Source organism: Carcharhinus amblyrhynchos, chromosome 20, assembly GCF_965287045.1.
Source record: "Carcharhinus amblyrhynchos chromosome 20, sCarAmb.v2.hapA, whole genome shotgun sequence".
Classification (NCBI taxonomy): Eukaryota; Metazoa; Chordata; class Chondrichthyes; order Carcharhiniformes; family Carcharhinidae; genus Carcharhinus; species Carcharhinus amblyrhynchos.
In genome coordinates, this window is record NC_137343.1 from 28,769,529 (window position 1) to 28,796,336 (window position 26,808).

Consider the following 26,808-nt stretch of genomic DNA (forward strand, 5'->3'; position numbering starts at 1 on the left):
GCAGTTGAACCCAAGTCCCTGGAGCTGTGAAGCAGCAGTGCTAACCACTGTGCTACTGTGCCACCCAAATCACCAAGTCCCCTTCAGTGGCACCAGGGATCCTTGATTATGCTGGCTGCTTTCTGAGGCAATGGGAAGTGTAAACAGGGTCAATGGATGGGAGGCTGGGAATCTCTCCACCAGACAATAAGGGTGGTGCAGAAGTTTCGCTGTGGCTGTTTTGTTTGACACCAGTTTTCAGTCAGGACAGATCAATATGACATGTGGGCTCCCCAGTGCCCACGGTGTACTTGATGCCTTTACTGTAGATAAATGTTTAATGGTCTGAGGTGGTCACCAGAAACCGCCTGGTGTGGAAAAATGAAATTTGTTGAAAGCAACACAAAAGTTAATTTTTTTTCAGAATGAATTAACATTCGTCATGTTTGTTAAACCTACAGGACTGATTGATAACTGCAGAGAGTGTGGTGACGAGAGCCTACACTTCCTGAATGACCTGAAGGATAAGCAGTCAATCGGTCACGCAGACCCAGCAGCTGTGAGGAGAGTGATGCAGAGGATTCTTGACCTTGGGCAGGTACGCTCAATCCAGAACATCCCACTGAGAATGTGACATCCTAATGGGCTATGGAGAGCCCTGTAAAATGGTATATCAGAACTTCGATTAACTGCAGCAGGCAGAACATCCCACTGAGAAGGTGACATCCTAATGGGCTATGGAGAGCCCTGTAAAATGGTATATCAGAACTTCGATTAACTGCAGCAGGCGACGGTGCAGAGGGACCTCGGGGTCCTTGTGCATGAGTCGCAAAAACCCAGCCTGCAGGTGCAGCAGGTGGCCAGGAAGGCAAAAGGGATGCTGGCCTTCATAGCGAGGGGGATTGAATATAAAAGTAGGAAGGTCTTGCTGCAGCTGTATAGGGCATTGGTGAGGCCGCAGCTGGAGTACTGTGTGCAGTTTTGGTTGCCGCACTTAGGCAAGGATATTTTGGCCTTGGAGGGAGTGCAGAGGAGGTTTACTAGGCTGATACCGGAGTTGAGGGGGTTGAGCTATGAGGAGAGGCTGAATAAACTAGGCTTGTACTCGTTAGAGTTTAGAAGAATGAGGGGAGATCTCATTGAGACGTATAAGATGATGAATGGGATAGTTAGGATGGAGGTGGAGAGACTCTTCCCGCTCAGAAAGGACAGTAGGACTAGGGGGCACAGCCTCAAGATAAAGGGGGGGCGGTTTAGAATGGAGTTGAGGAGGAACTTCTTCACTCAAAGGGTGGTGAATCTCTGGAATTCTCTGCCCGTTGAGGTGGTGGAGGCTGCCTTGCTAAATATTTTTAAGACGCGGGTTGATGGGTTTTTGATAAGCAAGGGGATTAAGGGTTATGGGGAGAGGGCGGGAATGTGGAACTGAGCCACGACAGATCAGCCATGATCTTATTGAATGGCAGGGCAGGCTCGAAGGGCTGGATGGCCTACTCCTGCTCCTATTTCTTATGTTCTTATGTAAGACAAGGTTCTCCGTGAAAAGCTAATAGGATGGGAATTTAGAGTAAATGTTGCAGCTATTAAATTGGCTGTAAGGTGCTGATCCATCCCATTGTGAAGTTGTTAATTCTGTTAAGTGAGATAGCATAGAATCATGGAATTCTGCAGTATAGAAGGAGGCCATTCAGCCCATCACAATGCCACCCAGCCCTGATCCCCATAACCCCATGCAGACACCCTAGCTAGTCCCCCTGACACATGGCCAATCCACCTAACCCACACATCTTTGGAGTGTGGGAGGAAACCGGAGTCCCTGGAGGAAGCCCATGCAGACATTGTGAGAATGTGCAGATTCTGCACAGACAGTGATCCAAGCCTGGAATAAACCTGGGTCCCTGGTGCTGTGAGGCAGCAGTGCTAACCACTGTGCCACTGTGCTGTATTGCTATGTATTAACAGTCACCAGGAGACTCTGGGAATTGAAGATTAATCTCCAGGTCACTGCTGAGTAAAATCATAAACACGTTAAAAAAGATGGCTTTTTTCTTCCATTATTTTTAATGTTTCTCTTTACTAGATATAAAAATATTGGAAATGGGGGAATAAAAGCTTCTTGGCAGATAGTCAAACATCATCCAATTAGTTACTGTATCTTTTTGCTTTCCAATTGCTGCAGGAAGGTAGTGAGGCTGGATGTATTGGTGATTAATGGCTGGAGTGGGAGGGCAAGTCATGTGATGAAACCTCCAGGAATACATTTAATTGCAAGCGGCAACTCCCTTAACAAACACCAGTGCTTTCTTGTAATACTCCTCAACTGAGGTACACAATAGATCGAATCCCGTCCCACAGATGTTGGGAAGGAGGACTTTGCAGGGTCAGCAGAGCTGAGTTTACTATTATTGATGCTGGGTGATCCATCTGATTTCATTCCTTTTTGATTTTTTTTTTAGCAGTTTTGCGCAACTGAGTGGCTTGCTAGGTCATTTCAGAGGGTTTTTGAGAGTCTGCCACATTGCTGTGGGTCTGGAGTCACATGTAGGCCAGATGGGATAAGGGCAGCAGATTTCCATTGCTGAAGTGAACCAGATGGGTCTGTACAACAATGGGGATTACTAGTCCAGTGACAATACCATTACTCTGCTGCCTCCATATAAGGAATCTTCAGATATAAAACTTGAAATACAATAACAATTGTTTTAAGATATAGGATTTCAGTTCTGAATAATCATCCATGGATGTTCTGTCATAGAGGTCTACAGCAGAGGAAGAGGCCCTTCAGCCCATCAAATTTGCACTGATATTGTACTGAGAATTGATTGTATTTAAAAAGTATTTGCTACTGAGAGTTGTTTTTTACATCCTTCACTCAGGAATTGAGACCCAAGAGCATTGATATCCGACAGGAGGAACTTGGGGATATAGTGGATAAAGAGATGGCACAAACATCTGCAGCTATCGAAGATGCGGTGAAGAGGATTGAGGTAGGGTATTCACTGCCTCGAATGAAACCCTCTTAATGAAATAAAGATAGCAAATGCCGGAAAGACTCAGTGGGTCAGGCAGTATCTGTGGGGAGAGATACAGAGTTACCATTGATGAACATGCATCAAAAAAAGGTAAAGTTTATTTACTCGTGTCACAAGTGGGCTGACATTAACACTGCAATGAAGTTACTGTGAAAATCCCTTAGTTGCCACACTCTAGCGCCTGGTTGGGTACACTGAGGGAGAATTTAACATGGCCAGTGCACCCAACCAGCACATCTTTCGGACTGAGAGAGGAAACTGGAACACCTGGAGGGGACCCACACACACACAGGGGCAACATGCAGACTCCACACAGACACTTCCCTTTTTAATGGTTTTTAATAATTTCCCTAATTTCTTAAAAACTTGTAATTTGCTTTTCACTCAGTTCATGTTTTTGGATGTGGTTCTTGTTAGCTTCCTGTAGATTATTGCTTTTAGCTCAGTGATCTCGGGCAGTGATTCCCTTGAATACTGGAAAATACTAACAATGTCATTATCAATGATGTACACTTTGGCCAAACTTGATAAAACTTTATTACTGATCACATGTTATTGACTGAATTTGACCTCTCCTTAAACAGCTTTAATTCCTATGTTTTACAAATTTATTGGATTGTCTGTTGTGGGTAGTTTGGAGGGTAGATTAAAACCTGTGAGGTGTGCTGAGAGATATTGAAGTGGAAAGCAATGTGTATTGCTTTGACAGCTATAGTTACTGAGGAATCAGTGAGAACCAGGAGACAGTTTATTATTTTCTATAGACATTTATAATGGAACATGTTATTTCCAAGACATTTAACATATAATTCACATTGCAATTAGTGTTTTCTGTAATTATTTCTGTGGTGGACATTTTTACAATCCCCTGGTGTATTCTTGCATCATATCCTGAGGGATCAACTGGCAGGAGGTGGGCATCATGGCATGAATTCTCCCATGGTAAGCTCGCTCAAGTGTGCCCTTGCAGAGTGGCCTCAGGGGAAGTATTTTGTCAATGATTGTGTCAGATGTTGTTTTTGTGCACCACTCTCTGGGCTGTTTAGAACAGCAGAGGGCAATAAAGCACAGCTCTTGAGAGCTGAACACTTTGTGTTGTGAACAAGCATTGTTAACAAGAAGGATAGTGGTCAACAATGGGAACTCTGGCTGGTTTCCTCTTTCTCCTTGACCTCTTCACTTCTCCATTCAATGGCCTGTGAACACTGAGCGTCTCTGCTCAGTTTGTACCTCGGTGCTTACTCGTTCAAGATCACCATTAGACATGTTAGCGTCGAACCAGTGAGAGCAATGACAAATATTTGAAGCGTTCCTCCTGATTTCTATCTTTACTTTGAAATCTTAACAACCTATTTAGCTTTGCTAGAACTATATTGGAAATACCTCGTGACTCTGCCTCAATGTATTTTGCAATGAGTTCATTCTGCTAATTTGGGAAACAGGTGTACACAATGGGCCAAATGGCCTCTTTCTGCACAGTAACAATTCTGCGATTCTAGAATCATAGAATCCCTACGATGCAGAAGGAGGCCATTTGGCCCATCAAGTCTGCACCAACCACAATGCCATCCAGGCCCTATTTCTGTAACCCCTCATATTTACCCTATGAATCCCCCTGACACTAGGGGCAACTTAGCAAGGCCCCTATCCTGCATATCTTCGGAGTGTGGGAGAAAACCGGAACGCCCGGAGGAAACCCACGCAGACACAGGGAGAATGTGCAAACTCCACAGTGACACGAGGCCAGAATTGAACCCTGACCCCTGGCACTGAGAAGCAGCAGTGCTAACCACCGTGCCACCTTCTGCTGTGGAGAATCAAGAGAATGCACCCACTGACATCCTTAATGATTTGAAAGGTGCAAAACTGAGAATGGTCATAACCCATCCAGAGTTAGCAAGTCTTATCGTTCAAACTGTTCTGTGGAGAGAAGAGCTATCCATTGCATTCTGAAACTCGCTGAAGACCTTTCCAGTTCTTACTTTGCTATTTAATCTACAGGAAATGATGAACCAAGCCAGGAAAGGGAGCTCTGGGATCAAACTTGAAGTCAATGAGAGGTTAGTCAGAAATTCACTCGCTCACTCGCTCTCGCTCGCTCTATCACACTCTCTCTCTCACTCACTCACTCTATCACGCTCTGTCTCTCACTCACTCACTCTATCACGCTCTGTCTCTCACTCACTCATTCTATCATGCTCTCTCTCTCACTCGCTCTATCGCACTCTCTCTCTCACTCACTCACTCTATCACGCTCTCTCTCTCACTCACTCACTCTATCACGCTCTGTCTCTCACTCACTCACTCTATCATGCTCTCTCACTCACTCACTCTATCACGCTCTGTCTCTCTCTCACTCACTCTATCACGCTCTGTCTCTCTCTCACTCACTCTATCACACTCTCTCTCTCACACACACACAACCCAATTAATTCAAACAAATTTAATTAGATTTGTATCTTTGCTAATGTGCATTGAGGCTATTTAATTCTCTTCTTTTTGTCGATTGTAGAATCTTAAACTCGTGCACGGACCTGATGAAGGTAAGAACTGCACACAAGGTGGCCATCAAATGCTGAATGTAACCAGACTCGGTTACCAGGCATTGGAAATGCTGGAACTCATAATCAATATATTTTTACTTTTATTTAGTTTTATAATATTGACTTTATGTAAAAGGGAGTCTAGCATAATTCATTGTTGAAATGATGTGATGGTTGTGTCCCAAGACAGAATAGTTTTGCATTAACATGGGTTAATTTTGAACAAATATTCCGATGGAGCAGAGAAGAAGAGATTTTTGACAAGGTCAGTGCCTCCGAGAGGGTGAGCCTCCCGAGGACGAGCCTCCAGTATTCTTGCTTGGCTCAGTTGTAGAAGTCTATGACCATATCATACAGTCACAGAGTCATAGAGGTTTGCAGCATGGAAACAGGCCCTTCGGCCCAACTTGTCCATGCTGCCCTTTTTTTAATCGACTAGGTTAGTCCCAGTTGTCTGCGTTTGGCCCATATCCCTCTATATCCACCTTACCCGTGTAACTGTCTAAACATTTTTTAAAAGACAAAACTGTACCTGCCTCTAGTACTACCTCTGGCAGCTTGTCCCAGATACTCACCATGCTCTATGTGAAAAAATTGCCCCTCTGCACCATTTTGTATCTCTCCCTTCTCACCTTAAACTTATACCCTCTAGTTTTAGGCTTCCCTATCTTTGGGAAAAGATATTGACTACCTGGCTGATCTATGTCCCTCATTATTTTATAGACCTCTATAAAATCACCCTTAAGCCTCCTACGCTCCAGAGAACAAAGTCCCAGTCTATCCAGCCTTCCTTAGAACTCAAGCCAGCAAGTCTCAGTAGCATCCTAGTAAATCTTCTCTGCACGCTTTCTAATTTAATAATATCCCTAATAACATAATGTCCCTAACTTAATGCTGCATTCTTTTACACTTCAGGCAATAAGACAACTGGTGGTGGCGTCAACAAGTTTGCAGAAGGAGATTGTGGAAAGTGGACGGGTAAGCATGGATTGTGTCCAAATTAGACGTCTGGTTCATGGTCTCCCTCATGATCCTACTAATAACAAACTTCTAACCTTAATGTTCAAACAGACATGACTCCATCAGAGGAGTTGATCCATTAGGTTGAAGATCTGTCAGAAAGAGGACTAGAAAATATAACACAACATCCACTGTGTTAAACTGATCCATGCAGATTATATTTTTGATGCCCATGTCCTGTCTCTCTTTCTTAAGCATTATCTTTTGTACCTGCCCACAATTAGAGTGTCCCAAGCTGGAGCTTTCATCAATATACGCAGAAGAAGGCAGCACGGTGTCACAGTGGGTAGGACTGCCGCTTCACAATGCCAGGGACTCGGGTTCAATTCCGGCCTGTGTCTGCGTGCATTTCATCCGAATGCTCCAGTTTCCTCCCACAGTCCAAAGATGTGCAGGTTAGGTTGAGTGGCCATGCTAAATTCCCCTTTAATGTCAGGGGTTTTATTAGGGTAAATGTGTGAGGTTACAGGAATTGGGCCTGGGTGGGATTGTGGTGCAGCTTAAAGGGCTGAATGGCCTCCTGCACTGTAGAGATTCTATGATTCTAAGATTTCCTCAGCCCATCTTGAACACGTCCACTCCCATGTCAGCCGCTCCCTACGCTCCATTATTACTGATTACATCGCTGGAGTTCAACAAATAGACAGGGCCTTTGATAAAGGACAGGAATTAGACCAAGCATTTGATTAAACTGGGCCCAGCCAACCTGCAGCAACACCTTGTCCTGTAGCCAGTCACTCAATCTCCAGAAAGGGACAAAAAGGTCAGTGAAGAAAAAGTTCTGTGAAATTCATCTCATAGAATCCCCATAGTGGCCATTCGGCCCATTTGAGTCTGCACTGGCCACAACCCCACCCAGCCCGTATCCCTGTAGCTCCACATTTTTAGCTGAACTAATCCCTCTGACACTCTAATCAACCTAACCCCCACATCTTTGGACTGTGAGAGGAAACCAGAGCACCCGGAGGAAACCAGCCATTTAAAATAATCCTGCAAAACAGGGATTTCTTTTGACTTGCATGGAAAAGATATTGAATTCGGTCAGTGAAATACCTTCTGCGTTTACAGGGGGCAGCCACACCGAAAGAATTCTACGCAAAAAATTCTCGTTGGACGGAAGGCCTGATCTCTGCCTCCAAAGCTGTGGGATGGGGCGCCACCCAACTGGTGTAAGTACCTGTGCCAACGCTCACTGGGGAAACCACTTGCACGCTTTCCCCTTTGACCCTGACGAGAGGTTTATTACCGTGCTGTCACAGTAGTGGGCAGGACACTTTGTATCTGTGTGGAGAAGATAGATACCTGTGTCCAACAGCCTTGCAATGGGTGGGTGCCCTCAAGTCAGTCAGTGCTTGATGTAACAGAGTAATGTGCAAGTGTCAGTACAGAACGGACAATGATCTGAGCTTTTTACATCGCAGACTAATGTGGTAGGAATGGAAGGTCTCTCCAATTCACAAACATGGTCAAGTTCCTTCTCAAGTTTTTTTCTATCATTAGGATTCAGTTTGACTCTGTCACTGAGCTTGTATCCTCATATCTGGCATGTTCTTACGGTGCTCACCCCAACGCTGGCATTTCCACATCTTGGTTACGTTACACAGAATTACACAAGAATTACGACACAAACAATTAGCCCATGTTGGTGTTTATCCTCCACACAAACTGTATTCCTAATCTTAATCCTATTTGCTTCACTTGTTCCCATATCCTGGTGTTCCTTTTTCCTTTAAACCACTCGACTCTCATCTATTCTTAAATTATGACCTGGTTTCTGCTTCAATTATCTCCTCTGGAATTACTTCCCACCCCTTCAAACATCTTCCTAGAAACAAGGTTAGTATGGGCGGGGCTGGTTTAACGTGGTTCTTTGATAGCAAGTTTTTCCGTCGCTTTTGAAAAATGGTGTGGCAACAGGACAGGGTTCATATGTGGTGAATCTCCTTAATTGACTTCACTGGAAGTCCCTCCATGAACTAACAAGATGGATGCCTCACCACCCTGATCATCTGTCCCTTTACTTGTTAATGCCTTCTTCCTGAGGAACAAGTCTCAGTAAAAGAGCTTTACTTCTGAAAGGACAACTGTAGATTTGTTTAAACTGTTTCTGCTGCAAGTTCAGATGTCAGCCATGGCTCAGTTGGCGGTACTCTTGCCTCTGAGCCAGAAGATCCTGGAACTCCAGGACTTCACACGAAATTCAAGGCTGACTTTCCAGTGCAGTACTGAGAAAGCACCACATCATCTTTTGAATTAGTCTCCAAACCAAGATGTTTGTGGGAGCTTGCTGTGTAAAAATTTGTTTGCTTTAACCTACATTACAATACTGACCACACTTCAAGAATGGTTGATTGATCATAAAGTGGGACACTTGGCGGTTGTGAAATGTGCTATGAAAATACAATTTAAAAAAAACACTCATTACAGAAAAGAAATGGCTGGATTTGACCAACAACTCTCATTAAAATGTTAATTATTCGGTGGCACAGTGGTTAGCACTGCTGCCTCACAGCACCAGAGACCTGGGTTTGATTCATGGTTTGGGTCACTGTTTGTTTGTATGGAGTCTGCACGTTCTCCCCGTGTCTGCGTGGGTTTCCTCCGGGTGCTCCAGTTTCCTCCCACATTCTGAAAGACGTGCTGGTTAGGTGTATTGGCCATGCTAAATTCTCCCTCAGTGTCCCTGAACAGGAGCCCGAGTGTGGTGACTAGGGGATTTTCACAGCAACTTCATTGCAGTGTTAATGTAAGCCTACTTGTGACACTAAACTTATTGCTGGCTTGTGATCAGCATTGGCCAGAGTGAAGAAATATTCCCTGTTCACAGCATTGATAACATGCAAGAAGTCTGCAACATATTTAGAACAGAGTAACATCCATGATATCATGGGTTATGCCAATGTCCCACAGATGCTAAGAAAGAATGCCTGTGTTCAAGAACACTTGTTGCATTAATGATCTGCTGGATCTTGTGCTGCAGAAGATCTTTAGCAGTACAAGGTGTAAGTAATTGCATCTTTCCATTCTTACACCTGCCTTACCCCATGTTATTCTTAGTTGGTTTCGCTCAGTTGGTTGGGTTTGTGATGCAGAGTGACAGCAACAGTGTGGGTTCGATTCCCGCACTGGCTGAGGTTATTCATAAAGGCTCACGTTCTCAACCTTGCCCCTCGCCTGAGGTGCAGTGATCCTTAGGTTAAATCACCACCAGTCAGCCCTCCCCCTCTAAAGGAAGAGCAGCCTCTGGCCATCTGGGGCTGTGGCGACTTATCCACGTGATAGCTAGTCCTGTTCTGTAAATGTCCACTAAGTGCCATATGAGAGCAAATTCAGTTTAATTGTTCCTTTCTGATTATTTTCACTAACACTAACTCACTGAACTCCCTTGCCCCCAAGCCTGTGGACATGTAGGTGTATGTCTACATTCTTTCACAAAGGAGAAAGGATGAAGGCCTTGAAGCTGTAGTAGGAAGAGATCATGTTCATTCTGCTTTCAGGTTACTGTTATTTTTCCCCCAAGAGCCATGAAAGGTTTCTGATAATTATAAACTGGAAGATAGCCAGAATCCTGAGCACTGAGCTTAAACACACACCTGGTGCTAAACTAGATGGTCTTGTTTTTTGAGAGAACCATCCAGAAATGCTTAAAATATGGACCGTTTTAAAATAAATAAGTACCAAGGTTAGGAAAAGACCTGCTGGTCGGTTCAGTGAGTCCCGTCCCACTCAGTGGCGATGCTTTATCCTTCACAATACAAACAACTCACCCACCTGGGGTAATAACTCGAGTGTCAAAAATAAATCTAAACCCGGGGGGGGGAAGGACTGGAAAACTCCTCAGACGATCAAAGTTTTTCCAGGAGATTAGATTGGTCCTGATTTATGTGACCAATTAACCATCTATTGCATGAACTGAATGAGTAAGAATTCTGTGATTGAGTGTTCGTTGCAAGGTCAGAGACCTGTGCTGAGGATTAACCAGACAATGCACGATGAGTACTCAATCTTCCAAGTTTTTATTATTTGCTAGCAAGGAGAACAGACACAGTGATTTTCACTATGGTCTTCTGTTGATTCATACAGATAATTAACAGTTACAGTTAATTCCAACAAATGAGCAATTTTCGTTTCTTATTCAATAGGAAATCTTCCAGCGTAACGTCACCATATGTCATTCATTGGCAGAATACGTCACCGTTTTGTTTTGTATTTGTCATGGTAACTTGTCTTTGTTTCATTCTGTGACCAAGGCCGGGAAAGCAGCGTTTATGAAACTGACACAAAGTTAGATTAGTTTCTTTCCTGAATACACAATTGCTGACCTTCAACGAGGCCTTGTTTTTGTTTTGTGGACAGAGCTGCCTGCCATAGTTGTTGTAATTTAATTTCCACACTTGGTCCACAAGCTGATTATTCTGCATCATCTAAATCCAAGCTAGTTCTTCCTGGTTCTCCCTAACCAACTGAAATATTGGTCTACATGTACACAAATTGGGGCCTTCATTTTCAGAACCTTGCCTCGAATGGAGCCTTCACAGAGGGACACAGGCAGTAGAATATGAGAGCAACACCATTTGAGTTCCTCACTATTTGCATTCTTTCACTTTTGCTGGATTAAAATCTTGAAATTCTGTGACCAACAGCACTATGGGTGTACCTGCACCATAATGACTGTTTGTTTATTTATTTATTTATTAGTGTCATGAGCAGGCTTACAATCAACACTGCAATGAAGTTACTGTGAGAATCCCCCAATTGCCACACTCTGGTTTGGCTTCACTGCCAATGCAGCTAACCAGTCGTTCGAAGGAAACCCATGCAGGCTCTGCACAGACAGTGACCCAAGCCAGGAGTCAAAGCCAGATCCCTGCAGCTGTGAGGCAGCAGTGCTAACCACTGTGCCGCCCATTTCACAATGAACCCGATTGGATTCCACACTTCAGCTGCAGCCCGAAAGCATCGGTTAGGGATATTTAGAGAATGATGCAGGAAAGAGCTCTTTCTTTCTTCATGCTGATATTCATCCTATTGAATGCAAACCTGAATTATTTTTAACCATAACTAAAAACAGAAAATGCTGGGTAAAGTCAACAGGTCTGGCAATATCTGTGGAGAGAGAAAAACAGTTAAGTTTTCAAATCCGTATGACTCTTCTAAAAGTATTTTCTTTAATTTTTAACCTGGTTTGCTTCAGTACTTTACAATATGGAAACATTTCTATTACAAAAGTTACTGAAACTATCATTGAATTTGCAGCAGCAGTGAACCCAGGATTAAGGACAAACCTCCCTGCTTCTGGCACTATTGGATACCAGCTAGCGTTGGGCACATACCCAGAGGGAGTGGGTCTGATTATACATCCATGAAATGAATGGGCTAAAGGGTTAAATTTGCACTCCTCCATCTTTATTGAGCGTGCTCCAGGCTTTCTCTATTTCTTCCCTGATCCCCGTTTAGTTTTGGGTTGATAATGGGGGTATCCCACCCCCTCCCCCAAAGTGGAGCTGATGATGGCTGATGAGGGGGTGAAGTGTCATCAAGTCACATTGGTGTTTCTTTTCCGGATCCAGGGATTCGGCCGATAAAGTCGTCCTGAAGACTGGGAAATATGAAGAGTTGATCGTCTGCTCGCACGAGGTGGCAGCCAGTACTGCACAGCTAGTTGCTGCATCAAAGGTAAGAAAATCAGCTCTTAAATAGACCGGGGGGGGGGGGGGAGGGGGGGGAGAGGGAATGGGTGAGGAGAAATCAGTACGACTGAAATAAGGAATTGTATCCAATATGATCAAGCTGTGAGGGGTTTACCACCATTCACCTGTTTGTCAGGTCTGCGAGGGCCTGGCAGGGGTGTTTAGAAACAGGCTTTAGTTTGGCTGAAATAAAAGCCACCAATGAGGGATGCAACAGGAGTTAGGACTGACCCAATATACCCCAAAAATTGAACGCAAGCTGTTTCAAATTTTTTCCACTCCTCTGTCACACTTATACCTCTCGTTCCCCAGTGCACCCTTACTGGGTGATCTTTCATCCCCTCTCTCGGGGTGGCATAGTGGTTAGCACTGCTGCCTCACAGCTTCAGTTCTGGTCTTGGGTCACTGTGCGGAGTCTACACATTCTCTCCGTGTCGTTGTGGGTTTCCTCCAGGTGCTCCGGTTTCCTCTGTTTGCTGGAGCAGACGAGTGAAGGAGCAGAGAGACAGATAAGAAATTACCTGTTAAAAACCTGTTTAAATAAGTTTAAAGCACTTTCGTAGTAAGAACTTACCTTGTAGAACTGTTTAAATCATTTGAAAGCATTTTTGCGGGCTTTTTGTATCTACCGCTTTAAGAATTCTAAGGGAGTGGATAGCAGGGAGTTGTGGGGGAGCAGGCTTTAAAACAGTGCCAGGTTTAAAAGGAGGCCTGGTGTAGACAGCGGGCAGCGGAGTGAGTGGGAAGCAGAGTGAGCTACTAGGGCTTAGGAGCAAAAGGGCTTGGGAGAAAAAGGGCCATGTAAGTTTGTGTGGAAATTTTCAACACTACTATAGTGAATAATGGAGGGGCATGTGATGTGTTGTTTCTGTATGATGTGGGAGCTGGTGGACCCCAGGGTCCTTCCCAGTGACCATGTCTGCAGTAAGTGCAGGTTGCTGGAGGAGCTCCAGCTCAAGGTAGATGAGCTGGCCTCTGAGCTACAGACACTGAGGCTCATCAGGGGGAGAGAGGGTGCCATTGTCAATGGGATGCAAGTGACATCCACCCCCCCCTAGACTGGCTAACTCTAAGGGTCAGGAACAAGAGGGGGCTACTGAGAGGAGGAAGGAGGGTGGGGAGCGGATGCCTCAGCCTCTCAATCTGCATAACAGGTTTGAGGTTCTTGCTTCCAGTCTGGACGAGAACAAGGGAGGTGAGGTTGGTGAGCCAACTGCACACAGTACAGTGGTGCAGCAGGACATAGGCAAAGAGAAGGTGACGCGGGTTGATGGGTTTTTGATAAGCGAGGGGATTAAGGGTTATGGGGAGAGGGCGGGAATGGGGAACTGAGCCACGACAGATCAGCCATGATCTTATTGAATGGCGGGGCGGGCTAGATGGCCTACTCCTGCTCCTATTTCTTATGTAAAAGATGTGCAGGTTAGGAGGATTGGCCACGCTAAATTGTCCCTTAGTGTCCCCAGATGTGTGGGTTAGGTGGATTGGCCATGGGAAATGTGTGGGGTTATAGGGATAGGGCCTTAGTGAGATACTGGGCTGGAGTTGATGGCCTCGCTCAACCTGAGACTGGAAAATCCTGCGCAAGGTCAGTGGGTCTTCCCATTTGTCCGCCCGTGGCCTGGTCCGATTCCCACGGCAGTTGAATTCTGACAACTCTGTCAGAGAATCAGTGCAGAGCCGATGGGCTGACTGGCCTCTTCTGCACTGTATGATTCTCAATCCCTGAGCCTATCTGCTTCACTTTGCCTACATAGGATTCTGAGAAGCTTTTCTTTAGCAGCAGCCCAATCTCCAGGTTTAACTCTTCCTGATCCAGTTGAGGGGGATCCCGACATGTTTTACTTTATGTGTGGGGCACTGGACAGAAAGGTAAGCTACCGACAGTCTGGACTGACGGACATGTTGATGTGATTGCAGGTGAAAGCAGCCAGGGGCAGCAGAAACCTGTCCAGATTGCAACAGGCCTCCAGGCACGTGAACGAAATGACCGCCAACGTCGTGGCTTCAACAAAATCAGGACAGGAGCAAATTGAAGACAAAGGTAACTGCGCCCATGTTCAACTTGCTGCTTCACAAGGTGGTGGTGAATTTAACACTTTGCATCTTACGTATATTGGGGTTCAGGCCCTGATGTCCCTCTCTCTCTATTCCTCAGATACAATGGACTTTTCTGGAATGTCAAGAATTAAACTTAAAAAGGAGGAGATTGAAACACAGGTAATTTTTAAATTGGTTATGGGATTGTGCTGGCTGATGTGTTAGAACCATAGAAACCCTACAGTGCAGAAAGAGGCCATTTGGCCCACAGAGTCTGCACTGACCACAATCCCACCCAGACCCTACCCCTGCCCCCACACATTTGCTCAGGGCCACTGGCAAACAAATACAAGTTTAAGTTCTTCACTTTTTGAAAAGAGAACGTGTTAAAACTATCTTTGATCGTTTCAGATTTGCATTGTCTTCTCTTCCATCGAGCAAACGTTTTTTGCTGAGAGAGGTAGGGGGAGCCGCTGTGCAATGGGAAAGATGGAAGAATGGGTTTCCTGCCAAAATTAACAGGGAAGAGAGGAGGGGGGAGGGGGAGAGGGAGAGGGAGGGGGGAGGGGGAGAGGGAGAGGGAGGGGGGAGGGAGAGAGGAGGGGGGAGGGGGAGAGGGAGAGGGAGGGGGGAGGGAGAGAGGAGGGAGGGAGGGAAGGGGAGAGGGAGGGGAAGAGGGAGAGGGAGGAGGGGGAGGAGGGAGGGAGAGAGGAGGGAGAGAGGAGAGAGGAGGGAGAGAGGAGAGAGGGAGGGAGGGAGGGGGAGAGGAGGGGGGAGGGAGGGAGGGAGGGGGAGAGGAGGGGGGAGGGAGGGAGGGAGGGGGAGAGGAGGGGGGGGAGGGAGGGAGGGAGGGGGAGAGGAGGGGGGAGGGAGGGAGGGAGGGGGAGGGAGGGAGGGGGAGAGGGAGGGGGAGGAGGGGGAGGGAGGGGAGGGAGGGGAGGGAGGGAGGGGAGGGGGGGGAGAGGAGGGAGGGGGAGGGGGGGGGGAGGGGGGAGAGGAGGAGGGGGGAGGGGGGGGGAGAGGAGGGGGAGGGGGGGGGGGGGAGAGGAGGGAGGGGGAGGGGGGGGAGAGGAGGGAGGGGGGAGGGGGGGGAGAGGAGGGAGGGGGAGGGGGGGGAGAGGAGGGAGGGGGGAGGGGGGGGAGAGGAGGGAGGGAGGGAGGAGAGGGAGGGGAGAGGGAGGGAGGGGAGGGAGGGGAGGAGGAGGAGGGGGGAGGGAGGAGGAGGAGGGGGGGAGGAGGAGAGGGGGGAGGGGAGGAGGGAGGAGGAGAGGGGGGGAGGGGAGGGAGGGAGGAGGAGGAGGAGAGGGGGGGAGGGAGAGAGGGGGGAGGGGAGGGGGAGGGGGAGGAGGAGGGGGGGAGGGGAGGGGGTAGGGGGGAGGAGGAGGGGGGGAGGGGAGGGGGAGGGGGGGAGGAGGAGGGGGGAGGGGGGGGAGGAGGAGGGAGGGAGGGGAGGGGGAGGGGGAGGGAGGAGGAGGAGGGAGGGAGGGGAGGGGGGAGGAGGGGGGAGGAGGAGGGAGGGAGGGGAGGGGGAGGGGGGAAGGGAGGAGGGAGGGAGGGGAGGAGGAGGGGGGGAGGGGAGGGGGAGGGGGGGAGGAGGAGGGGGGAGGGAAGGAGGAGGGGGGAGGGAAGGGAGGAGGAGAGGGGGAGGGAAGGGAGGAGGGGGGGAAGGGGGGAGGAGGAGGAGCGGGGGAGGAGGAGGGAGGGGAGCGGGGAGGGGAGCGGGGAGGGACTTGGTGGAACGTCACGAGGCCAATTCTTTGTCATTGGGTGATGGAGGCAGGCACTCCCTACAAGTCTGCTGGGCTTCTGGGTTTCCTGTCACATATACCAAGGCTTCATTTGGTGTGGACAGCCAATACAAGGAGCCGTGTCTTTCTGTTCTTTGAAGGAGAAAATACAGATTTACACTGAGCAGTAAATGCAAGTTCAACTCCAGATTTTAAAGAAATGAAGATGACAGGGTTACCTGTATATTCTTCACAATCTGCAGTGTGCTCACACCTACCACTGACACTGTAAATGGTGTTTGATTTGTCACAAAGTAGACTTATTTTTATTTGTTTAATCCAGGTAAGAAAATGAATTTACAATCTATCATGTGGGTCAACACCAGAGCCAATGGAGTAACTAACAGGGCAAATTTGCATCCTAGTTCTTATCATGACACAGCTGGTGTTAAATTTCTTGTTTAGTGGAATAATATTGGGCTGAATCTTCCCATCTCTGCAACAAAGACCAGATGCATTCTGGGTACAACTGATGAAAATGGGTTACCTTCAGTGCCCAGCTAAAATGACAGCACAAAGCAGATTTCCGTTGGTAGAATAACATTTACTATGATAAATATTTGAATAATGCATAGATATAGCCTGCTGCTCCATGTATCACATACGTTTCTTGAAAAATGGATACCTGCAAATAAGTATTTGATGGACATTTGTGTCTAAGTAATAAATAATAGCATATGTAGACGGTATAAAATAGTAGACTGCATTGGGATACCTTTGAACTTGTAGAATGTCTGAAATCTAAGGTGCTAAGTGTAATTCTACCAAGATTTGTTCAGAACCCTGTGGCAGTCATGACGATCCGACCTCTGGGAAATTTCCATGTCCAATGGGCAATTTCTCTGATTTCCAAGACTCTCTGCGTCTGTTTCTGATTTGGAGTTATGAGTTGGAGACTTGGGAAAGATCTGCAATACTTGCCTGAATACTTACCCAGGAAATGCTAGACATCTGACTTTCCACTTCATCATTTTACCCATCTTTCTCCCTAGCCACTTAGCCATCTCACTTATTATTCTACTTCACTCACACATGCACTAATATTCAAATAGGGCCTTTAACCATTTTATATAGCAGCTTGTGCTGTAAACAGGGGCTATATTTCCTGCACTGATCCTCTTCACAGGTCATCGGAACCACACAAAAGTGTGACCTGTATACAGACACAGTTGTTCTGACTATAAACCATTTCTATCATCCTTTGCATAATCAAGTGATAAACTGGAAAGGTTTTACATGTAGCTGTCAGTATTCTCAGTGTCATCACCAATGTCATGTGGTGGTTAGCCACAGTAATGGTAAGGCTATCACCTTGGCTTTGAAATACCAAATGGAAGGCTGGCTAACATTGGAAAGGACTCTGATGCAGTGAAATCCAGACTGTCAGGTACGAAATCTGACATCTGGTCACCATAGTTAGATTTAATCTGACATTTTAACATCCCACCTAATCCAAACCCATCCTTTGTTGGGAACTAAATTCTGTATAATTGACTCCAGCAACTCCAAGAGATGCAGTTTTGCAATTATTGAATCAGTCCCTAGCAAGCTTTAGAACGTGGCCCTCGATGTTGTGCCGAGCTCTGTCCAAACCCAAGATCAAGCTACCCCACTCCGTCATTCTGGTGTGCACCATGTGCCTATCCAATAACCGCTTGAAAGTTCCTAAAGTATCTGACTCCACTATCACTATCGCACCCCAACCACACTGAGTAAAGAATCTAACTTGGCCATCCCTCCTACATCTCCCACCATGAACCTTAAAGTTATGCCCTCTAGTAACAGCCACATCCACCCGAGGAAATAGTCTCTGCACGTCCACTCTATCAATCCCTTTCATCATCTCATAAAACCTCTATAAAGTCACCGCTCATCCTCCTTCGCTCTAAAGTGAACTGAGAACTGTCCTGGAACTGAGCCACGACAGATCAGCCATGATCTTATTGAATGGCGGGGCAGGCTCAAAGGGCTAGTTGGCCTACTCCTGCTCCTATTTCTTATGTTCTTAAAGTGGTCAACGTTACATAGCCTCAACTAACAAGATCGATCAGTGACTATTCCTAAAAGTCAGCTTCCATTGTGTCCTGTCAGTAGTCACTGCTGTGACATTATCAGAGAAGGATGATCGAGAACCTTAGACATACACTTACAATAGAAGCGCTCAAACTCAAAGTGATGGATGTCACTCAAAGGCAACTTCGCCACTGGCACTGCATATTGTGCGAGTACTTGCTCGTCGATTTACACTGAAATTAACCATCTGGATAGCAACATCAGATAGGGAAGCAGTGACGCAGCGGCTTTGGGCTAGTAATCCGGAGACTCAGGGTAATTCTCTGGAGACCTGGGTTCAAAAGCAAATCACAGCGTTTGGTGAAATTTGAATTCAACAAAAATCTGGAATTAAAAGTAAAATGATAACCATGAAGCTGTCGTCAATTGGCACAAAAACCCATCTGGTTCCTTTACACATGTGACTCCAGATCCCAAAGCAGTGGTTCTTTTAATCACCCTCAGAAATGGGCAATAAATGCTGGAACAGCCAGTGATGCTCACAACTCAGGAACAAATAATAAAAATAAGAGTTGTGAATGTTTGAAGAAACAGTAAGGGGTCTCAAAACACCAGGTTAAAATCCAACAGATTTATTTGGCATCACGAGCTGTCCGAGTGCCGCTCCTTCATCAGGTGAGTGGAGAGACAGGTTCACAAACACAGCATATATAGACAGACACAATTGCAAGATAATGGTTGGAATGCGAGTCTTTACAGGTGTAGACAATGCGAGTGGAGAGGGGGATAATCACAGGTTACAGAGGTGTGAATTATCTCAAGCCTGGACAGTTACTGGGATTTTGCAAGCCCAGGCTTGATGGCTGGGGTTACATATTTAAAGAAAGGTTGTCATCCAGAACATCCCCAGGTGGCTGGAGTTCACTGGTATTTTCTGCTCTGCAGCAGCCAGGTATATTAATAGCTGGGCAGCAGTGAAGCCTCGTGGATTACATGGTTTCAATTCTACTTCCTCCACCCACACAAATTTGCATTATAGAAACAATCATCTTGTTCTAACTCAGTCCTTGCACAACTTATCCATTGTTTCATTAAACATGAATCACATAGAAACAGGATTTGACAACGAGGTTCGAATATCTTGAAATACCCGATTTACATCGCTTGTCCATTATATCATTGAGGCATCAGCAATCCTTCTCCACAAACCAAATCTCGATGGTCAAACCTCCTCCTAATTCAGCTTCTGGGCCAGTTAATAAACGGTTTTTAAACATCTTGGGGAAAATGATATCATGGAGGGCCCCCCAAGGTCCTGACTAATCGCTTTCCTCACCTTCATCCAGGTGAAAGTGTTGGAGTTGGAAAATAAACTGCAGCAGGAGAGAATGAAGCTGGGAGATTTAAGAAAAAAACACTATGATCTGGGTGGAATATGTGATGATATTCTGGAGGATGAGAAGCTGCTTGCCAAACCGGAGATCTCAAAGAAGCCACCACTTTCCCAAAAACCAAATATCCCAGCAAAAAAAGATGGTCAGGTAAGTTCGACCTCTCTCATTTAATGATCATATATTGTTGATAGTAATGTAGTCCACAAAAATTGGTGAACCTTTGTATCCAAGGCTCTTATTTGGAGGAATCACAGAATCACTGCAGTGCAGGAGACCACCATTCGACCCATCAAGATTGCACCGACTCTCTGTTAACAGCATCTTACCCTGGCCCTCTCTCTGACCCTATGCCCATAACCCCACACATTTATCACAGCTAATCCATGTAACCTTCACATCTTTGGATACTTAAGGGTAATTTATCATTGCCAGTCCACCCAAACTGCACACCTTCTGGACTGTAGGAGGAAACTGGAGGAAACTCATGCAAACACAGAGAGAACATGCAAACTCCATACAGACAATCACCCAAGGCTGGAATTGAACCCAGATCCCTGGCGCTGTGAGGCAGCAGTGCTAACTACTGCAAATCATGCCGCCCTCTAAGCTGTTAAACTCAAGTTGTTTCAGGATGTTGTTTGGGAGGCAGGGGGATGGGGAGGAATGGGGGGGATGGCAGGAAAAGGGGAATGTATAAAGTAGGAAATACTGCAGCCAATTTGCACACACCAAACTCCCACAAAGAGCAATGTGGTGCATTTGTTGCCACGAAACACTAGTAGTGGGCTCCTGCCTGATTATAACCTCATTTTAAATATGACAATTGTTCCATGTTGTTTTGCAGCTAAACGCACCCGATGTGACTTACATTGCTCATTTACGGAGCTCTCAATAAAGAAATGTGCAGAGACTGACATTGGCTGCAGTACTCGGAACAGGGAAGAAGAATCTCCTCTATGCTGCTCCTACAAGTCAAGCTCATCAGATGGCAGTGTTACATTCCACAACCTTAACTTGCTAATTTTATCAAATTACTTGTTCTTAACCTGATCGCTTTATCAGATTAAAATAATTTATATGGAAAGTAAAGGATAGATGTTAACATTGCAGAATAATCATTGTTACCGATACCTACATTAATTATCAAATTGGTCGTGTGGAATAGAAATGGGAAGAGATAGAATAAGTCAATTGTCCTCCAACTAGCCATTCATTGCAACTTCTGTGAACTGAAATCCGTCACAAATCAGACTGTTATTGATTACACTGAAATGTCTTTTTTTCTATAAAAGGTTATTAAAGTGCTCTGTACACTTTTGAACTTGCTGCTGGGTCAGAATATTTGAGGATTTGCTGGAAAGCACTATGAAATATCAATAAAATAGTTTCAGAAGCTTTGTACATATCTGCCCCAGAAATTATACCTTTTTAGATTTAAATCCCATAGAGCAAGGTCTTTTTATATGTATGTGGACATTTTAATGGGTGTGGTCTATTTATTAGCAATAGTCAACTTTTAGCCAAGACATAACGAATTTGCCATATGAACAGTTGTCTTCAGCTGCATTGCTGAATTTCATGTTACGAAAACATGAATTTTACATGTGAAATTTGAAATAAATAGTTACTAACATTTTGTTGCACTTGTTTATTTTACATCAGACATATTTAATAGGATTAGAAAATCCCAAGGATCTGACAACCAACCACATCATTGTTGCCTCTTACTGTTAATACAGATCTACAATCATTCTGCCTCACATAAAACATTGAACTCAACATGAAATAGTATTTAATCAGTCTGCTGAAATTTGAGTATAAGGTCAGTTTTTACAACTGCATTACTGAAACAGCACGGGTGGCACCGCTGCCTCATAATGCCAGGGACACAGGTTCAATTCCAGCCTCAGGTCACTGTCTCTGTGGAGTTTGCACGTTTTCCTTGTGCCTGCATGGATTTCCTCCGGGTGCTCCAGTTTCCTCCCACAGTCCAAACATGTTTGGGCTAGGTTGATTGACCATGCTAAATTGATTTGAGTTGGGGGATTAGCAGGGTAAAAATTTGGGGTTATGGAAATAGGGCCTAGATAGGATTGTGATCAGTGCAGACTGTGTGGGCTGAATGGCCTCCTTCTGCACTGTAGGGATTCTATGGATTTTATGAAACTACCTTTAATGCCTTTGACTCCAATGCTGCTGCTGTGCTATCCATAGATTGGCTGTTGGACACAGTCTTGAATGAACTGGCCTACACTTCAACATTAACAGAACCAAAGATGTGCAACTTTTGTGAATTAGTCATGCTAAATTGCCCCTTAGTTTCCAAAGATGTGTATAATAGATGGATTAGCCATGGGAAATGTGTGGGATTAGGGCAGGGAGAGGGGGCCTGGGTAAATAAAATACTCTGTCAAACAGTCAGTGCAGGTTTGGATGGAATGAATGGCCTCCTTTTGCACCGTAGAGATTCAATTCTATGATTCTATGAAATAGCAAATGAGTCCCTAAACTGAGCGTATGCAAAGCCTGCCTTAGTCTGTATTCAAATATAACATTGTAAAGTTTTGCAATAGATTTCTATTGCAATTTAACGTCAGGCAGGATTGCCAAGTCTCTCCCAAGATCCCACAGTCTAGCCAATACCCAAGTTTGCAGCTTTGCTTGTGTTCTTTTCTTTCCTTGTGCTCTTAATTATAACTCAATACATTTATCTACAAATTTAACATCCAGCACCTTCAACTCTTCCCGAAGTAATTAGTTCAGAACAGTATAACTTACTTTCTCTCCATCATTTGTATTCTAGCCGAGGGGCGTTTGCTTTCCACCTCATCAAAACTTTTTCATAATCAGGTGATTTTTTTCCTTCCAAGGGTGACTATTGATCTCAAGCCACAGCCTCTCATTTCCATCGAGTATTACTTGCCCCTGTAAGGAAATCTGGCATGTCAACTATGACCTTCACCAACTATTACAGATGCACCATCAGCCACATTCTTTCTGGTTGTATCACAGTTTGGTAATGGCACCTGCTCTGCCCAAGACCACAAGAAATTACAAAAGATCATGAATGTAGCCCAATCCATCACACAAACCAGCCTCCTATCCATTGACTCTGTCTACACTTCTCCACTGCCTTGGCAAAGCAGCCAGCATAATTAAGGACCCCATGCATCCCGGACATTCTGTCTTCCTTTGGGAAAAAAATACAAAAGTCTGAGGTCACGTACCAACCGATTCAAAAACAGCTTCTTCCCTGCTGCCAGATTTTTGGATGGACCTACCTTGCATTAAGTTGATCTTTCTCTCCATCCTACCAATGACTAACACTAGCACGCCCTCCTTTCCTTCTCTATGAATGGTATGTGTTGTCTGTATAGCATGCAAGAAACAATACTTTTCACTCTATATTAATAGATGTGACAATAATAAATCAAAATCTAGGATGTGGAAGTTGAGACCATCACAGCAGCAGATTAAAGTGGCAATTGTTAAGTTTGACATGTAAGTGGATTGGTCCAGTGTTCTACTGGATAGCCAAGGTGGGTTGCAGCAGCTGCAATACCAAATGTAGGAAAAGCTGGGGAAACAGGGTGGACAGGAAAGGTTTTGGCAATATCATTCTTCAAAAAGTAGCTATTGGAAAATGTAGTAACTTTAATATCTCAGCATTGACTCCTTCAGAGGTGAATTCCTATAGGGAATTCTCCAGTCAGTGAAAGGAGGTAGAGAGACACTGGTTGGATACAAAATGGACAGAGATATTAGAAAGAGTGGCTATACTTAAAGTTATATGTCACCAGGACCGAATGAGTAACTTCTGAGGATACTGAGGCAAGGATGGATGTTGCAGAGGCCTGTGAACATTACTGCTTCTGCTTGCAGCTAGTGCTTCCAGGAGATTTGCTGTCATGGCATGCTATTCTCATCTGCCTTATACCATCCTCAGACATTCACTCTAGCTCATCTGTAGTGAGTGTGACATCCATCATCTATCTGCACTCTAAGGCAATCCCTTTCTGCTGCCCTCCACAAGAGATCTCTAGATTTTCAACTCTGATCAAGTGGCCAAAATATTGACATTTTTCTCTCTGGATGTCACTTTTAGGCTTTTGTGTGCTCTTGCAATTTCAAGCACATCTTCTATAGTCTGTAGATGGATTTATAACCCTATATTTTAGCATATATTTTCAGGGCCAGTATTATCTTCTCTTATTATTTAGGTTTGAGGCATACAGGAAGTTGGATAGAGCATAGCATCTGAGCTTTTCCTTGCTACAAGCCTTGCGTTTTCTTGCTGTTAACACATCTTTCATCTTCACAGTTACTTCTAACTATTCTAACTTCCACCTTATCATTTGTTCTAAATAGACAGCAACACCATCCACTTCAATAGTTTCTAATTATCTAATATATTTCTTTTGCCCTTTTGTTTAACTAGATTATAACTGATGTATGCAATTTTGTAGAGCCTCTTCTGATTCTGCCAATAGCACTTGTATCGTCAGCATACCAGATGTTTATGTTCTTTTTACCCATGGATGCACATCTAATTCTCTGAAAATCTGATCCATGTACAGATCAAATATTTGATTGCCCCTCTTTTGGTCTGCTTGCTAGCTACTTGGTCCCAATATAAACCCTGGACAAATGTCACATCCTTACTGTCAATGTCACATGTCAGCAACCCATCCATTAACTTTTGGTGATAAACAGAACCAAATGCCTTTCACACTCAATGAAGCATATGTTAATGTTCTTGTTACTTATTGAAGATTCTTAGATTAAGTATTTCCTCTCTTGTACCCACTCCAGGTCTAAATCCAGAGTGCATTTCACAGATTTCTGCTTCAAATGCATTATTTCCATTTGGATTTAGGATCATTTTAATGAGATGACTCACTAAGCTTATAGTTCAAAAATGATAGCACTCCATTGCTTTAGCTTTCTTAGGTAAGTTAATGAATAATACATGTCTTAAGTCACTTGGAATGCATCCTTTTTGTTTATTTTTGACCATAAATTTCTGTTATCACTTCTAATTCTGTTTCTCAAAGGGCTTTTAAATGTTCTGTTGTCACTTCGTCTATCCCTAGAGCTTTTCCTGTACTCAATTTCAAAGCATTCTTTATAATGTTTGGGCGCATATTTGCCTATCTTGAGGACTACCTCAATTTGAATTTTCATATAGTTCGTTTATACATTCTCTTTGCTTCTGTATCCATCAAACAATAATCTTACCATCTTTGACTTTTATGCAACCAATAACTGTCATTATTCTTCAGTCAAAAGATTTCATCTCTTGGTTCTGAAGTCTCTGATCTGCTTCCAGTTCCATTACTACTTCACATCTCACGCCATTTCACTTCATCTTTCTTTTCAGTTGTATCATAATTGGATGCATTTACTTCCTTTCCTTTCTCTATCATTGCTAGCATCTCATCTACCACTCCTCATCTTTCTTTCCTATTTTACCAATATTTGTTTACAGCATGTTGTATACCTTAGGCCCTACAGTGCAGAAAGAGGCCATTCAGCCCATCAAGATTGCAGACTCTCCCAAAGAGCATCTTACCCAGGACCATTGCCCATAGCTAATCCACCTAACTGTACTCATCTTTGGTCACTAAGGGGCAATTTAGCATGGCCAATCTACCTAACCTGCAGAACTTTGGACTGTGGGTGGAAACTGGAGCACTCAGGAAATCCATGTAGACACAGGGAGAATTTGCCAACTCCACAAAGCCAGCCAAGGCTGGAGTGGAACCCTGGTGCTGTGAAGCAGCAGTGCCAACCACTGTCATCATGCCACAATCCTCATGTTTTTTTCCATGTGCTGTTGGAGATCTTTCTTCTGTTTCCTCAATCTGGAGACATTCAATATTTGTCTTTAACTGAATGTTAATATTCCCATCCTTCAACATATCACGGTCTAAATAATCATCCATATTTACCTTTTTTGGACTTCCTCTATTTTTGCCACAAGGAGACAATGATCTGAATTTGTATTTGCACTGGGATACATATTTTTCAGCTCCTCAAGCCTGTTCCGTGATTCAATAAGGTCATGGCAGATCTGTAGCCTAACTCCATGTACTTGCCCTGGGCCCATATCCCTCGATATCCTTGCTCAATAAAAATTTGTCCATCTCAGACTGAAACCTCTAAATTGAGGCAGCATCCACTATAGTTTGAGGAAGAGCTTTCCAAACCTCCACCACTCTCTGTATGTACAAGTGTTTTCTAACATCTCTCCTCAAAGGCTTGGCCCTAATTTAAGATTGTAGCCCCTGGTTCTACAACCTTCAACCAGTGGAAAGAGTTTATCCTTATTCACCCAGGCCTTCACTGTAAATATTTTGAAGGCTTCTTTCAGATCACCCTTTAACTTTCTGAATTTGAGAGAATAAAGGCCTAATTTGTCTAATCTGTCCTCGTATCAATCTGACGTCCAGATATCATTCTTGTAAATCTACATTGAACTCTCTCCAGGTCTAAAACATCCCTCCTAAATGGTGGTGCCCATACCTGCTCACAGCACTCCAAATGGGATCTAACTAGAGTTTGTATAACTGCAGTATAACATCTGCATCCCTATATTCCAGCCCTTTAGATATGAAAGCCACCATTCTATTGGCCTTTTTGACTACTGTTCACAGCAGTTTAAGGAGTTGTGTACCTGAATGGCCAAATCTCATTGGACATCCACTGAATTTAACTTTGTGCTTTTAAAAAATACCCTTTTCTGATCTGACATGGATAACTTCACACTTGCTTACATTAAAATCCATTCGCAGCAGCTGTAATTTTATGCTGAATGCAACACTATTTACAATGCTGCCCAATTTTGCCGTCCACAAATTTGGATATTTGACTTTTTATGCCATTATCCAAGTCATTAATGAATATTGTAAATAATTGAAGCCCCAAGACAGATCCCTGTGGGACACCACTAGTCACATCCTCCCAATCTGCGTACTTACACATTAGTACAACTGTTTCCTGTTGCTCAATTTCCTATCTATGTCAGCAATCTGCCTTCAAGTCCACAGGCTTCCACCTTATCTAACAATCTCATGCTGGATCTTATCAAAAGTCCATATAAACAACATCCATCGATGTGCCTCCATCCACCTATTTCTCAACACTTAAGAATTTTGAGGTTTCTCAGGCATGACCTATTCTTCATGAATCCATGAAGACACTAAATTCCTCCAGCACAGGCATTAGGTTAACTGGTCTGAAATTCCTTCGTTTCCTTTTGTCACCCTTTGTAGGGTGGAGTGACATGAGCCAATCCAGTCCAAGAGTTC

General features: G+C 44.6%; 1 protein-coding gene across 1 annotated transcript in view; it reads left to right on the plus strand.

Annotated features, from left to right (window-relative positions):
- The window catches only part of hip1ra (huntingtin interacting protein 1 related a), a 165,250-nt gene extending 144,119 nt beyond the window's left edge, over window positions 1-21,131 (plus strand). The window contains 11 exon segments of the mRNA XM_080208802.1: window positions 441-577; window positions 2,856-2,966; window positions 5,013-5,071; window positions 5,524-5,554; window positions 6,470-6,532; window positions 7,643-7,743; window positions 12,145-12,250; window positions 14,185-14,308; window positions 14,423-14,484; window positions 19,451-19,645; window positions 20,343-21,131. Coding sequence (XP_080064928.1) covers window positions 441-577; window positions 2,856-2,966; window positions 5,013-5,071; window positions 5,524-5,554; window positions 6,470-6,532; window positions 7,643-7,743; window positions 12,145-12,250; window positions 14,185-14,308; window positions 14,423-14,484; window positions 19,451-19,645; window positions 20,343-20,393 — 1,040 coding nt within the window. The 3' untranslated portion in view covers window positions 20,394-21,131.
- Window positions 21,132-26,808: the final 5,677 nt, after the last annotated feature.